The following is a 15,045-nucleotide window of genomic DNA, read 5'->3' on the forward strand; positions in this document are numbered from 1 at the left end:
GAAAATATTTGCAAATCTTATATCTGGTAAGGGATTAACTTCCAAAATAGATAAGGAACTCATAGTGATCAACAGCAAAAACAAACATTTTTTTTTTTATTAAAAAAATGGGAAAAGGATCTGAAGAGACATTTTTCCCAAAGAAGACATAAAAATGGCTGACAGATATATGACAAGGTGTTCAACATCGCTAATCATCAGGGAAATAGAAAACAAGGCCATGATGAGACATCACCTCACACCTGTTAGAACGGCTATTATCAAAGATAAGAGATAATGAGTGCTGGCAAGGATATGGAGAAAAGGGAACCTTTGTGCACTGTTGGTGGGGGTGTAAATTGGTGCAGTCATAAAGGCTAAAAAATAAAAAACAGAACTACCATAAAAAAATTAAAACAGAACTACCAAACGATCCAGCAATCCTACTTCTGGATATATATTAAAGGAAATAAAATCATTATCTCAAAGAAATATCTGTACCTCCATATTCATTGCAACATTAGTTACAATAAAGAAGACCTAGAAACAGCCTATGCCTGTCAATGGATGAATGGATAAAGAAGATGTGGTGTGTGTGTATATATACATATATATGTAATATTGTTCAACCTTAGAAAAGAAGGAAATCCTGTCATCTGCAGCAAATTTTCCCTAGTACCTCCGTTGGTAAAGAAGTTACCTGCAGGGCAGGAGAACTGTGTTTGATCCCTGGGTTGGGAAGATCCCCTGGAGAAGGAAATGGCAGCCCACTCTAGTATTCTTGCCTAGAAAAATACTATGGACAGAGGACCCTGGAGGCCTACATTCTATGGGGTCACAAGAGTTGGACATGACTGAGCAGCTAAACCACCAGATGAAATGTGATGATGTTATGCTAAAGTGAACTAAGTTAGACAAGAATACTGGAGTGAGTAGCCATTCACTTCTCTTGCCTATCTTCCTGATCCAGAAATCAAACTAGGGTCTCCTGCATTGCAGGTGGATTCTTTACCAGCTGAGCTATCAGGGAAGCTCAGCTTTTTACACAAAGGAAGACAAATATTGTATGGCCTCATGCATATATGAAATCTTAAAAAAAAAGGGAAGTCATTCAAGTAGAGAGTAAATTGGTGGTTGCCAGGGCCAGAGGAGGCGGTGAGAGAAATGGGCGAAGCTGGTCAAAGTTTACAAACTTCCAGTTATAATATCAGTAAGCTGGGGATCTAATATACAGCCTGGTGCTGTAGTTAATAATACTGTATTGTGTACTTGAAAGTTGCTAAGAAAGTAGATCTTAAAAGTTCTCACTATATGGACTTCCCTGGAGGTCCAGGGGTTAAGAATGCACTTTCACTGAAGGGGGTGTGGGGGTCCATCCCTGGTCAGGGAACTAAGATCCCACTTGCTGCACATGGCCAAAAAATAAATTAAAAAATAAAATTAAGAAAAAAGTAACCATGTGAGGCCATGAATGTGTTAACTAACCTTTTCATGGTAATCATTTTGCAGTGTACATGTCTATCAAATGAACACATTGTACATCTTAAATTTACACAATGTTTATTAAATGTCAGTGGAGTTGGGAATAAAAAACTGGAAATCTCTGGAAAATGCAGAAGGTGGATTATCTAAATTTATGATAGAAAGTAATGTATTTTTCAGTATTTAGTAGGTATTCACTCTTTGCTTAGCTATCTGCATTATGAGGGTTTCTTTGTGTTGCATGCACACCTATCCTGGCTTAAAGGAAGACAAACAAACAAAAGATTTATTGAAAATACACTGAAGTAATGCTTGGGAGAACAGGATCCAGGACAGAAGTACATAGATCTTTTATTCTAGACTAGAGTGCTATATGCTGTAGAGCTGTAGAGTGCAATTAATGCCATAATTGTCATTGTGCTTTATGGTTTCAGTCTTGTCTCACTATCCACATTAAATAATTCTGGGAGAATCCTCCTGGCTCAGCTGGGTCAGATTCGACAGTGGTTCAATCCTTTATGACCAAGTGGGCAAGAACCACACCAGTGGCCACTGAGGACCCACATCTGTGTAACAAGGTTGTGGAAGAAATGAAAAGACTGCACTAGACTTGCCAAAATTCTTTCATCCACTCTTTTCAAGTGTCTTCAAGGGCACTCTGCTAGTCCATGAGAATAACAAAGACTGGTGGGAGTAGTGGTTTACTTGCTAAATCACGTCTGACTGTTGCAACCTCACCAGGCTCCTCTGTCCCTGGGGTTTTTTCAGGCAACCCACTGGAGTGGGTTGCCATTTCCTTTTCCAAGTGATCTTCCTGATCCTGTGTTTCTCCTGTGTTGCAGGTAGATTCTTTACTGCTGAGCCACTAGGAAAACCCAATGAAGACTGTGAAACACCAATAACCTTGTTAATTTTTTTTTAAAGGTCAGGTTTTAGTTTACTAGCCCAACAACATGGGTTCAGATTTTTTGAAAGACTTTTCCAAAAAGGATTTATGAAACTTTTAACTCTGAAATTTCATATGTTTTTAGGGATTAAGTGCTTGTTCTTTGGAGTCAGGTTCAAATCCTTTTTCTGTCATTTACTGGTTCTGAGACTTTGGACTTACATTATCCAAAATTTAGTTCTCTTAATTTGAAATGTTCTTCAGTTATTCTGGATAAAAATAATTTTTATATATTTCTTTTTTTTGCATCATTAAAAACTGTAAACATTTTCTGGAAAAATTACTTCTACTAACAAAAACCTTAATGAACTAGGATTTGTGACCCACGGTGGACATATTTATTTTGACTTCTAGAAGCAAAATTGCAAAGTCAGGATATTCAGAATAAGCTGTGTTTGGTTGAAGCCAGGGCCTGAATTCTAAGCACTCGCTGGGAACTGCTTTGAGCCCTCTGTCCTGGAGGACTTGTGAAACAGAACTGGAAAAGCAGGATTTGGTTGCCCTTGGCTTGTTCTGGAGCCGTGTAGGTGTGTCCTTAGAAACAAACCAGACACAGGGAAACAATTACCAGCTAGAAAAGGCTTAAGACCTAGGAAAAACACAAACATTTTTATGTCTCCGTACTATAGAACATGAGATGATTTATTATAATGAAATCAACTATAATATGTATTTGAAAAAACAAGCAACAGCAACAAAAATGAAAATGCAAGACATATGAGGCAAGAATCAGTAACAGGAATGAAGGGAGAAGGCACATATGTTAAACACTGGGATAAATTGAGTCATCAGTTTTTCTTTGAGTTTCTGGATAGACAGGAAAAATAAATGAAATAGACCAAGTTACATAAATCTTATAACCAGAAATGAGGAAGCAGTCCTTAGGGAAGGCTCATTTTTTCTCTTGCTATAAATTCTAAAAGAAACATTTCCCATCAGGCTTAATGGTGTAGATACTGAGTGGTGTCTTGCCCATCTGCAGTTTTGCTCATTGGTTACTTAAGGATTTCCTATGAAATTTAGTTTTTCTAGCTCCCTCCTGAGGAAGTTCTGACTCAGCAAGTCTAAACATGTCATCTGGTGTGTCGGTTACACTTTTTTCTTAATTAAAAAAATGTAGATAGATATTGAGAATTTGCAAAGTGCTTTGCCATCTTTTACTTCTCTTATAACCTTAGTAAGATTCATCAGATTCTTATTTTAACATAAGAAAGGTGTGTTGAATGTCAAATGACTTAAGACATTGGGAGACTTGAATCCCCATGATTTCAAGTGATGCAGGACACTAGGAGGTGAGATTGTAAGGCTATTAACATAAGGAAATTGTGTCAATGTGATTAAGCAGAGGTTGTGAGGACCTCAGATTAATTAGGTGTCCGACTATTAGAAGATTTGTTTGTGAGAACTTGCCCCTTTCTACTCATTATCTGAGACTATACGGAAATGCAGCTTCTTTGCAAAGCCCTCCTAATGCCCACTCCTTCCTCCGGGTCTTCCTTTTTATATCCTTTCTACAAGGCATATCCACGGCACTTGTACATAGAACTTGACCGTTTCCCTGCACAGTCCTGGAGCGCACTGTGCTAGGTGATAGCCCAAACTAGAAACTTCTTAATGATGGGACAGTGTTATTTATCTTGGTAGCATTGACAGAATTTGACACATAGTAGGCATGGGTTAAATGAGCGTTAAAGGACTGTGTAAGAAAGAGGCATATGTTACAGGAGAAAGATAGTTTATTTGTATATCTACTTATATAAATATGCATCCTAGAGATGTATAGAACGCAACTAACCAGAGGGGTAGTGTATTATCTCTATGGACACCTCGAGGCATGTCTAAAATCACACAGTTCAGTCACTGTTCTCTGTTCTCCAGTGAGCTCTATTGCTTAGTGGTGGAGCACAGACTATGGACTCAGGCTGCTTGAATTCAGATCACCTTAATTAAGCTCCCTGAGCTTTGGTTTCCCTATTTACAAAATTTTAGAATGACAATACCTATCTTTCATAGAGAATGTTAGAATTAAATTAGGTAACGCATACAGAGCACTTAGCTTAATGCCTAAACCTAAAACTAAGCTAGTTTGTGCTAGTTACTTATAGAATTCATTTCCCAGGCCTAACATTTCTGTATTTATATTTTGAAATCCATTCTCAAGAGAGAACTGGATAAGGAACCAGCAGGTATCTCTGAACACAAACCAGACTGTTTTCATATAAATTAGAGAGCTTATTAGTTCTTTCCACTGGAAATAGTTTCTGTAAATCTTATTCTCATGAGTAACTAACTGCATGATTTCATGGGTCCTTAGACTTTAGTGCATATAAGCTCCTCCTTTCACAGGCAGATCTTGCACAAATCGAGTTCCAAGCGGAGTTGGGACAAGCCCAGCTCTCCTCACTTCAGTGCTTACTTGTTTCACCCCACAATCGTGCTTCTTCCCTTAAGAGAATCTTACTAAGTCTGTGACTTTGAGATAATAAAAATACATCTATTAAAAATTATTTTAAAAAACAATGCAAGAACAAAGCAAAAACACACAAAAAACACACATTTTTTGCTATGTTCAGTATACTATTTTTTGATTGTAAGTTTTTAAGTTAAAATCACCTGAGAAAGTCACTTTGATGAATGTTCTCCTTGTTTATCACCATGTTCCAAAAATTCTCTTGAAAAAAAATAAAGAGAAAACAATGAATTATGATTTAGACTGATCAGGAATGTTAAAAAGATCACTAATTTATACTATTTGAGCAATACTCTTCTTCTCCAGGTTTTCCTGGGTCGTAAAATAATAAGATCTAAGATTTCTACAGTAGTTCATATTTTACAAGCCATGCATGCATAATTCTCTCTTTAATTCTGCCAAGAAATCTATTAGTTTGGTGTCTAGTCTTATATAAACTCTATAAAGATAGATATTTTGATCTATTTGTTTCATAATACATCCCCAATACCAAGAACAATACCTGGCATACAGTATGAATTAATAAATATTTGTTGAATAGGTAAGTGATGATTTTTAATCTTTTTACATATGAAAAGACCTCTGAAGCTCATAGAGATCAAATAACCTGTTTAAATCAAATGGCTGGTAAGTTGCAAAGCAGAGTCTAAAACTTAGGTCTCCAGAAGCATGAATTAATGCCAGAGGTTTCTATACTGTTTAAGGATTGGCTGTGGGGTAGCTGTTGAGAAGGTAAAAGAAAAAAATGCGGTCTATGAGGATATTCTTATCTAGTGGAGAAAACAGATGCATTCAGAGACAAATAATTTAAAACAGTGAGATAAGAAAAGCCATATGCCTTCATAATGCCTTTGCAGGATTTGCCTTCCAGCAAAGGCATTATGAAATCCCAGCATCTGAATATCTGAATTTTCTAATAGTAGGGGTCTGTGACATCTTCACAGAGCTTGTCTTTGTACTGGATTTTACAAAATCATTATAGACTTAGCAGGTGAACAGAGTGGAGCTGGGGTTTGAGGGTGAGGCACTGATGACAGAAAATCATGTGCAAAGATAACTGGAGATTTAAACGAACATTATCTGTTCTGAAACAGAAATAACTTGTCACTGGGTCATCAGGTGTTTGGCTTCAGAAGTGAGAGATTTGACTGAAAGATATATTGGCATCAGGGAAGGCCCTTTAGCATCAGCTGTTGCATTTGCTCTGATTTTGCAGGCAATGGAAGTTCACTGAAAGGGTTTCAAGCATGGCAGAGAGAGAATCAAATTTGTAGCCAGGTAAAGGATGGGTTGGAGTGGGGAGAGACAGAAACAGTGTAAGTAATGATAGATCTAACGAGAAGAGCTCTGGAAAGAGATGATGACGGGCTCAACTAGCCCTACGAGTCAGTGGAGTTGAAGAAAAGGAATGGTATAGGAAGAAAAACTTGTTGTTTAGTCAGTAAGTTGTGTCCAACTTTTTGCAACCCCATGGACTATAGCCCACCAGGCTCCTCTGTCCATGGGATTTCCCAGGCAGGAATACTGGATTGGGTTGCCATTTCCTTCTCCGTGGGATCTTCCCGACCCAGGGGTTGAACCTGCATCTCCTGCATTGGCAGGTAAATTCTTTACTGCTGAGCCACCTGGGAAGCCCTAAGAAAAACTTAGAAAATTTAGCAACTAGATAGAAGTGGTGATGAGCAGGAAGAATCAAAGAAGACCTGAAGTGTCTAGATTCTGAATAGATGGAAATGTGACTTACTGAGATAAGGAAGAAATGAAGAGGAACAGATTTGTAAGTGAGATGATGGGATTGGGTTTAGACCAGGTGAATTTGATGTATTGACGAAAACCTAAATAAGGTTTTTGTAGCAACCCATGAATTGTTACATTCTGTAGCTCAGGGAAAAGAATGCAATAGACATCTGTATTAGGAACACATCAGACTGTAAGTAATATTCCTAATGTGGAAGCTGTGATGTGAAAAATCAGGGAGGCTCTACATTTGGAACCTTGAGTAGCAATGATGTTTAAGGGACAGATGCATGAAAAGTCAAATAGAAAGAATAAGAAAGGCAGGCTTGTGGTAGGGAGAGAACAAGGAAAATGTTGTGTCATGGAAACCTGGGGGTCAGGGTGAAATTCACAAGAATTGGAGGCTTCTCAAAGGGCCAGGGGAATTAAGAATATGGATATTTTTAGATCAGTGGTGACCAGAATGCAGTTCATATAGCTCTTAAGTTTACCCAGAGGGTAAGTAGGGGGAGTGAGCTGGTCTATTCACTGTCCTGAAAGCACATACCCAGCATTTGTTACATGATTGATACGGTATGTAGGCATCAGATACACAGGAGTAAACAAAGCAAAACTTCTATCTTTATGAAGTTCCATCATTCTTGTCATTCTCTCTTCTAATCAAATCTCGAGTCCTTTAAGATCCAAAGCACATCTTGCTTTTGCCAGAAACACTCCCCTAAGCATCCTTGCCCAGTGCCAGCTCCTTTCCTTAGACCCTTCACTGTGAGGGTTGACTGACATTTACCTAAACATCTTAGCTATCACCAGATATGCTCATGTCACCTTATACGATAAGGACTGCAATTGCTTTGAGGAGACTTCTAGACTTATAGTCTAGATTGTTTCCTTCACAAGTCCTCCCCCTACTTTCCTAAGCACACATTAAGTTCTTAGGTATAGTTGTTAAGGGTCTCTTCCCACTCCCCATCCTCTGCCATATTTATGGTATTTTCTTGGACAGAGGGAGGGGAGTTAGATGTGTTGCCTTGAGCAAGGACTGTTGTGTCTTTAATGAAGATCCCTCAAGTTTGAGTTAACAGAGAAAACAAGTGCTATTTTATAATATATCTAGGGAATTCCCCAGGGAAGGAATAAAAGGGATTATTATTGTTCTGATTCTTTGCACTGCTATTGTTATGATTTATAACAATTTGAATTCAACTGGAGTCTAATCTGTACTTTGTAGATGAATAGTGTTGCTCTTATTCTTTTCCTTGTCAGTTTTTTCCTTGTTTACATGAACAGTCGTGGGAACTCGACAGTTGCAAAAGTAACCATGATAGGAAAAATGAAAACACAAAATAAACACCTTTAAGTTTTAACAGTTTGTTCTTGATTGTATGCAGACTCCTGCCTATTCACCTGATTGTAATATGTCAATTTAAGCAGATCGGGCATTACAAAATGGCCCCTGATCACTTCTATACAGAAGCGGCCCTTAATCTGTCACTGGTTATAGACTATTTTGAGAATCTTATAAAGTCAGAAGCACTGCCCCTAGAAAATAGAAAGATTCACATCTACACAAAAATGTGAATATAAATTTAAAGGTGATGTGGACCTTTAAGACCCAGCCATGTAGCTCAGAGCATCCAATCAATGGTTAATCAATATTAGAATAACCTGAAAGGTTGTTAAAATGCAAACCTGCAGCTTTGCCCGGGGAAGGTACAACATGGGTTGAAGCGGTCCGCGTTTTGTAAAGTTCTCCAGGAGATTCTTAAGCAGGTAAGTAATGGTCTATACTTTGTCAAACTCTGCTTAGGGTGTTGTGAAGAGAGAATTAGAGAGCAGAGTCTCAGAGAGGTTAGCACCTAGAAATTCAGGAAAACAAATTAGACCCTGGTGAGCTGAACTGAGGGAGGTTAATGTCAGGAGAATGAAGAACAGGGTGAAGTAGATTTAGAAACCAGAGCTATGTAAATCTACGTAGGCTGTATTAGGAGTTGGGCGCAGGAGCTTGGAAGCAGGTTGAAAATCACAGGAAGTTTATGGGCTGTGCAATTTGCCAACAAGGCAGTCTGTCAAGATCAAAGCAAACCCTCCCTTCTAAGAGAGGTTCTCTAGATTGCCTTGGAGGAGAGATAGCTACTGTGTCTGCTAACCCTCCTAAATTACTCAGACTAGAAAATAAAGATAGAACTCCTCATGCCCCTTACTACTGAGCACATCCCTACCCACCACCTTCATCAGAGAATTACTGTGTCTGCATTGGGTAGGTCCTTTATTCCTTTAACTTTACAGATCAGCCAACTGACGCACACAGAGAGGGAGAGTCTAAGTGCAGATCACCCAGTAAGTAGCACCTGTGTCAAGACCAGAACCTAGTTTTCTGCCTGTTGGTCTGATGCTCTTCTTTCCCCCTACTTGGTCGTCAAATAAAACATATTTTATGGATCCCCTTGTTTCATAAATTCCTTGGGAATGTTCTCACCCCAAAGAGTTTAGGGAAATCCATGCAGATGCAAATATATGTTAACATAGACAACGTTTCAATTAAAACAGTACATTGGCATGCATGTAATTTTGTTTCTCATTCATTTTAATGCAATGTGGTCATTACCAACAGCCAACTGGACAAAAGCAAGGTTTGTCTCAGTGCTTACGTGCTCCTCGTCATGGAGCGGAGGATGAACTCCACCGCATTCTCAATAATGTCTGAGCCCAAAATGTTTAGGAATTTTGGGAACGCTGGCTCCGAATTTTTGCCTGAGTCGTGTGGCTGCTCATCTGGCTTGCCCTCTGGTTTGTCATCTGAAAAACAAAACGGAATCTCAGGGTTGATTCTCAGCAAAAAGATAAGGAAGTTTCTTTCATTGTAAGGAATCCTAGGGGATGGTAAACCCCCCCCCCCCCCGTTATGTAACCTCATATAATTATATTTAGGGACATCTAATGCCTGCCTATTGTCTTCATGTGCATTATGCCATTTATTCCTAAGCAAACAGACCCACAGATATTGATGCCTTTGGTAGACACAGTTTCTCTTTCTGATGAGAAAACCAAAGCTCACAGAAGTTGTTAGTTGTTCAGAGTGAAAGCAGCTAGTAAACACCAGTGCTGGGACTGAAATACAGGATGCTTGGTTTTAATGTATTTTTCTCATGTAATCCCTGGACTTCTGAAAGTGATAATGAGGAGGATGATATAATAATAGGTAGCATTTGCTGAGCACATAGGACAGGCAATCCTGGGACAGGCAATCTATGTGCACTGTCTCATTTTATTCTCCCAGCAACCCTATGAGGGAGGCAACATTATTATCCCAAGTTAAAGGTAAGGAAATGGAAGTTGAGAGAGGTCTAGAAGGGGACCAGAGTCACAGTGTTGGAGTGGTAGAATCAGAATTCAGCCCCATGTTTGTCTGGTACTAAAACCTGGGTTCTAAAGCACTCTGTGATGAACTGCATAGTCTTGGACAAAAAAAGGTATGAACTAACTACATGTGTGTTATAAGACAGCAAGTATTATGATGACAAGGAGAAATTCTGTCATTTGTATCCCAGCATGTGATAGTTCTGTAAATAATGATTTTACATCTATATGTAATATTAAGTTTGATCAATTTTTTGGACTGTGCAGATTTTAGCTCACTGGACTCAGAATCTGAGAACACTGGGTGACTTGCAGAAGATCTTACAAATAGCAGGAGAAGATGTGATTTTAACTGCTGGTCTCTTACTTTTTAAAAACCAGTTTTAATTGGAGGATAATTGTTTTACAATGTGTTGGTTTCTGCCATTCAGTTCAGCCACTTAGTCGTGTCCGACTCTTTGCGACGCCATGAATCACAGCACATCAGGGCTCCCTGTCCATCACCAACTCCTGGAGTTTACTCAAACTCATGTCCATCGAGTCAGTGATGCCATCCAGCCATCTCATCCTCTGTTGTCCCCTTCTCCTCCTGCCCCCAATCCCTCCCAGCATCAGGGTCTTTTCCAATGAGTCAACTCTTCACATCAGGTGGCCAAAGTATTGGAGTTTCAGCTTTAGCATCAGTCCTTCCAATGAACATCCAGGACTGATCTCCTTTAGGATGGACTGGTTAGATCTCCTTGCAGTCCAAGGGACTCTCAAGAGTCTTCAACACCACAGTTCAAAAACATCAATTCTACAGCACTCAGCTTTCTTCACAGTCCAACTCTCATGCCATACAACAACCTAAATCAGTCATAAGTATACATATATCCCCTCCCTCTTGAACGTTCCTTCCATCCCCCACCCCATCCCACCTCTTTGGATGTCACCACAAAGCACTGGATTGAGCTCCTTGTGTTACATAGCAAGTTCCCATTGGCTATTTATTCTGCATATGGTAATGTATACGCTTCAGTGTCACTCAGTTCACCCCATCGTCTCCCTCCCCGCTGTGTCCACAGGCCTGTTCTCTACCTCTGCATCTCTATTCCTGCCCTGCAAGTAGCTCATCAGTACCATTTTTCTAGATTCCATTTGTATGTGTTAATGTATGATATTTGTTTTTCTGTTTCTGACTTAGTTTACTGTGGACAACAGGCTCTAGATCTCTTACTTTTGATATTTAATCAAGTGCCTTTTGGAATGAGGCCAAAGATCCAGAAAGTGAAGTTGGTGACATGCAAGGTCCCTTGGTGGGTTTGGCTTTGCTTAGTGGTCTAACAGGTTCAGGGGATTAAAAGCAATGAAGAGCAGCATTTAGAAAGTACGAATGGCCTCCCCTTTGGACCCTGGTGTCAGGATGAAGTAGAACCCTTTATCTTTTGATTTAACTGTAGCCTCACAAGTAGTGCTGGCAGATTTGGTAAACAAAAACACAAATGCCCAGTTAAAACTGAATGTCAGATAAAAAACAATATTTTTTTAGTATAAGAATGACCTGTGAAATATTTAGAACATACATAAACTAAAATAGAAAATTGCTATTTATCTGAAATTCAACTTTAACTGGGAGCCCTGTATTTTATCTGTCAATCTTATCACAAATTTTGACTCAAGAAGTCCCATCCTCTAGACAAAGTACCCCATGACTCTGAATGAAGGAGATGTAACTAGCTTTTGGTGTGGAGGCTATCAATTAGCGAGAAGAGTTGCATTTGTATCATATCCTAAAATAGAGACTCTTAGTAAAAAATATGGCTTTCAATTCTACATTTATTTTTTACTTTGCCACAAAAAAAGATTCAATAGTCTGAGACCTAAAGACAAGATCAATATACCAACCACCAAGTGTTTATTCAGCTGTTGGTTTTCACATTCAATAAGTGTTTTTGAGCCTACTATTATGTATATAGCATATGCTGCTAAGAGTTAAGGCAAAAATGGACATATATGGACATGATCCTTACATAAAGGGCAGGGCAACCATGGAGACCAGAATTGCTTTGTTTTCATTACAGGAAGGGGAAGGAAAGAGAAGGCTTATTTGTAATGTGTAGGTACTAGGATGTACATTCATCACTTTCCTGATCTTTATTCAATTCAGTGATAGCATTACAGTTTTATAGAAGAGAAGACAGATGTTCAGAGAAAATAAATGACTCAGCTAAAGTCACACATCTAGCAAGTGGATGAGCGAGGGTTTGAATCTATTTTTTTTTTTTTTTTCAAATTTCACAGAACACGTTTCTTACATGAAATCCTGCCTTCAAGCAGTTGTTCTCTGGAGACATTTACCAGCTGCAGATGGAAATTTCTTCCATGAAAAGTGAGTTCTTTTCTCTGGTTCCTATCTGCCTACTTGAATAACAATTTAATTTTATTATTTTTATTGTAACTTAGCAATAGTTACAAGTTTTCAAAATACAAGGAGCCCTGGCTTAGAGTGTGTGTGAAGATCAAATCCTTGGCCCTGCCCTTGGATCATGTATATGAGAGTTATTACAGTGTGGTGGGTGATGTTTTGAAGTCCTGTATATCTGAGTTTGATTCTTGTCTTCAACAAAAAATTCACCAATGTTTAACTGCTCTGCCTCTCAGTTTCTTCACTGTGTTCTTGTCAAGATGGAAGGATACTTGATGTATCTTTGTATATCATATATATGTGTATATATTACTGGAGTGGGTAGCCATTCCCTTCTCCAGGGGATCATCCCAAACCAGGGATCAAAATGGGTCACTGGCATTGCAGGTAGATTCTTTACCATCTGAGCCACTAGGGAAGCCCAAATAAAAGCTCCCCCATATTATATTTGAAAGGAGAAAATATTCAACTATTGGCTTTGATAATTTTTTTTCTGGTATGTCAAATTTCTTAGTTTTTATTATTTTCCAAAATTTTCAAATTTCTTAATATTTTAGCAGCATTTATTTACATTAATACTTGATTGTGTTTCTTAGTATAATCATAAAGTTCTGAAAAACAATAATGCTGATATTTCTACAGTTTTTGTAGCTTATAAAGTGATTACAAAACCATGTTCATTTTACCTGGTGAAGTTGGTAATTATCCTATTCTACAGATGAGGAAACTGAGGTTCAAAGCAGTGAACTGTTTTAACCAGTTTCAGTGTTCATGAGAGACAGACCTGGGACTGGTCTCTAGGATATAAATCTCACTTTTTGCTTTATCACAGTGATTACTTAGGGGTAGATGGACTCAGTGGGCTTCCCAGGTGGCTCGGTGGTAAAGATCTGCCTGCAATGCAGGAGACGTGGGTTCAATTCCTGGGTCAGGAAGATTCCCTGAAGAAGGAAATGGCAACCCATTCCAGTATTCTTGTCTGGGAAATCCCATGGACAGAGGAGCCTGGCAGGCTACAGTCCATGGGGTTGCAAAGAGTCAGACACGCCTTAGTGAGTAAAACCAAAACCAAAGAACCAGATGGACACAGTAATCTCTGAGGCCACCTCTGCCATAGCCCTGTTGGAGTGTCTGCCCACATGTTGTGCCAGTGGACGGTGGGTGACCGAGGTTGTGAGTTCTGCCAAATTATATTTAGAATAGCTCAAAAGGTTCTATTACTAATTAGCACTGTCTGTATTTTCTGACCTGTTATTCTGAATACAGACAGATTAAGGGCTCATTGTCATCTGTAGACCAAAAATTAATTAATGAAACTTCTGCCTGCTGCCTGTGGTCCTCTGTGTGCTTGGAACAGACATGAAAGAAGTAGATGCTTTATAATAGAAAGAATCTAAAGACTTGGGTTTCAGTCCCAGATGGGCCACTTCTGCCTGTGTCAATGCTCAAGTAACTTTCTCTCTGCAAGCCTGGTTTATTTACCTGCGAAAAGGGAAATGATAAAACTGTGCATGTTTACTTAAAAGAATGAGAATCAAATGAGATAATACATATCCATAATGGTTAATGTTGGTGTTTATTATGGAACAGTATGTTTTATCTTTAATTTTCATGACAGCTAAATGAGAAACTTAACAACTGATACTCCCTTTTAAGTGTGAGGCCCATAGAGGTTAAATAGTGTTTCTGAGTCATATTTCTGATTAGTGGTGGAGCCAGGCCCAGGAGTCTTATTCTAGACTCTTCACTTTTGAATATTATTAGTTACAGTCATTAAAAAAAACAAAAAACAAATGCCCCCAGCTTTCAAGGAATTTATGGTATAATAGTGTCACTATATCATGTGAGGATATAAGAAAAAAAATCTTTCTAAACTTCATACATTCACTGAGGATGGAGGCTGTAACTGAAGCACACTTGAATAAAAATCCTACTTGCTTTTTGTTAAATCTGCCTCTGTCTCCCAGTCCAGTGCTCTTTCTGCGGTGCCCTAAGTTCCCTTCATTCCTCTGCATGTTCCAGATCAGTGCCACTGACTTCCTCCAGTCATGGCTAACTACTGCATAAAGCATGAGCTGAGACTTAAAGTACTTACCAGCCTGGCAAGTCAGGATTAAGACAAGCAGTCCCCAGACAATTGTCAGCCGAAGCCCTGAGACAGCCATGTTTGTAGCAGTGGGTATCGATGCAGAGAAATTGTTCCGATGCATCCGAAGTCTTGCTCCATTTATAGGGCATTTATAGCTGACATCATCTGCTATGGAATTTAGGTTGTTGCATAATATATCAGTAAAGTTTGCTTCTGAACCTATACTAATGGGCCCTGCCCTGTCTTTAAAACCAAGAGTTTTACAGGTAGGAAAAGAAAAACCCTCTTGGTATTTTTAATATGTGTTTTATAAATGACACTGCAATCATTCTTTTGCAGTTATTTCTGTGCCAGGGTTGACAATTAGGTGAGGATCAGGCAGAATTGCTTTCCAGTGCCAAAGAACAAGCAATAAACCGGTTGGCAAAGTGTGCCTGCTCTCCTCCCTGTACACTCTGCTTCCTTCCTTGCTCTGAGCTAGTGACCTGTCCCCACCTGGGCTTGCCCATTCACACCCACATGCTGTGCTCATGCCCTTTGTTTTCCTGTATATGTTATCATCCCTATTGTCTCCCCTTGCT

At 39.0% G+C, this 15,045-nt stretch overlaps 1 protein-coding gene across 1 annotated transcript; it reads right to left on the reverse strand.

The window, feature by feature from the left end:
• Positions 1–2,722: 2,722 nt before the first annotated feature.
• On the reverse strand, positions 2,723–14,572 carry LOC104996276 (chromosome unknown open reading frame, human C5orf46). Its single transcript, XM_010850481.1, has 4 exons — positions 14,471–14,572; positions 9,263–9,410; positions 5,021–5,078; positions 2,723–2,941 (listed from the first exon to the last, which is right to left on the reverse strand). Exons 1-3 carry the CDS (start codon positions 14,538–14,540, stop codon positions 5,030–5,032), a joined length of 267 nt encoding a protein of 88 aa, XP_010848783.1. The 5' UTR covers positions 14,541–14,572; the 3' UTR covers positions 2,723–2,941; positions 5,021–5,029.
• Between the last annotated feature and the right edge of the window lie 473 nt (positions 14,573–15,045).

Source organism: Bison bison, unplaced genomic scaffold (genome assembly GCF_000754665.1).
Source record: "Bison bison bison isolate TAMUID 2011002044 unplaced genomic scaffold, Bison_UMD1.0 scf7180017864291, whole genome shotgun sequence".
Taxonomy (NCBI): Eukaryota; Metazoa; Chordata; class Mammalia; order Artiodactyla; family Bovidae; genus Bison; species Bison bison.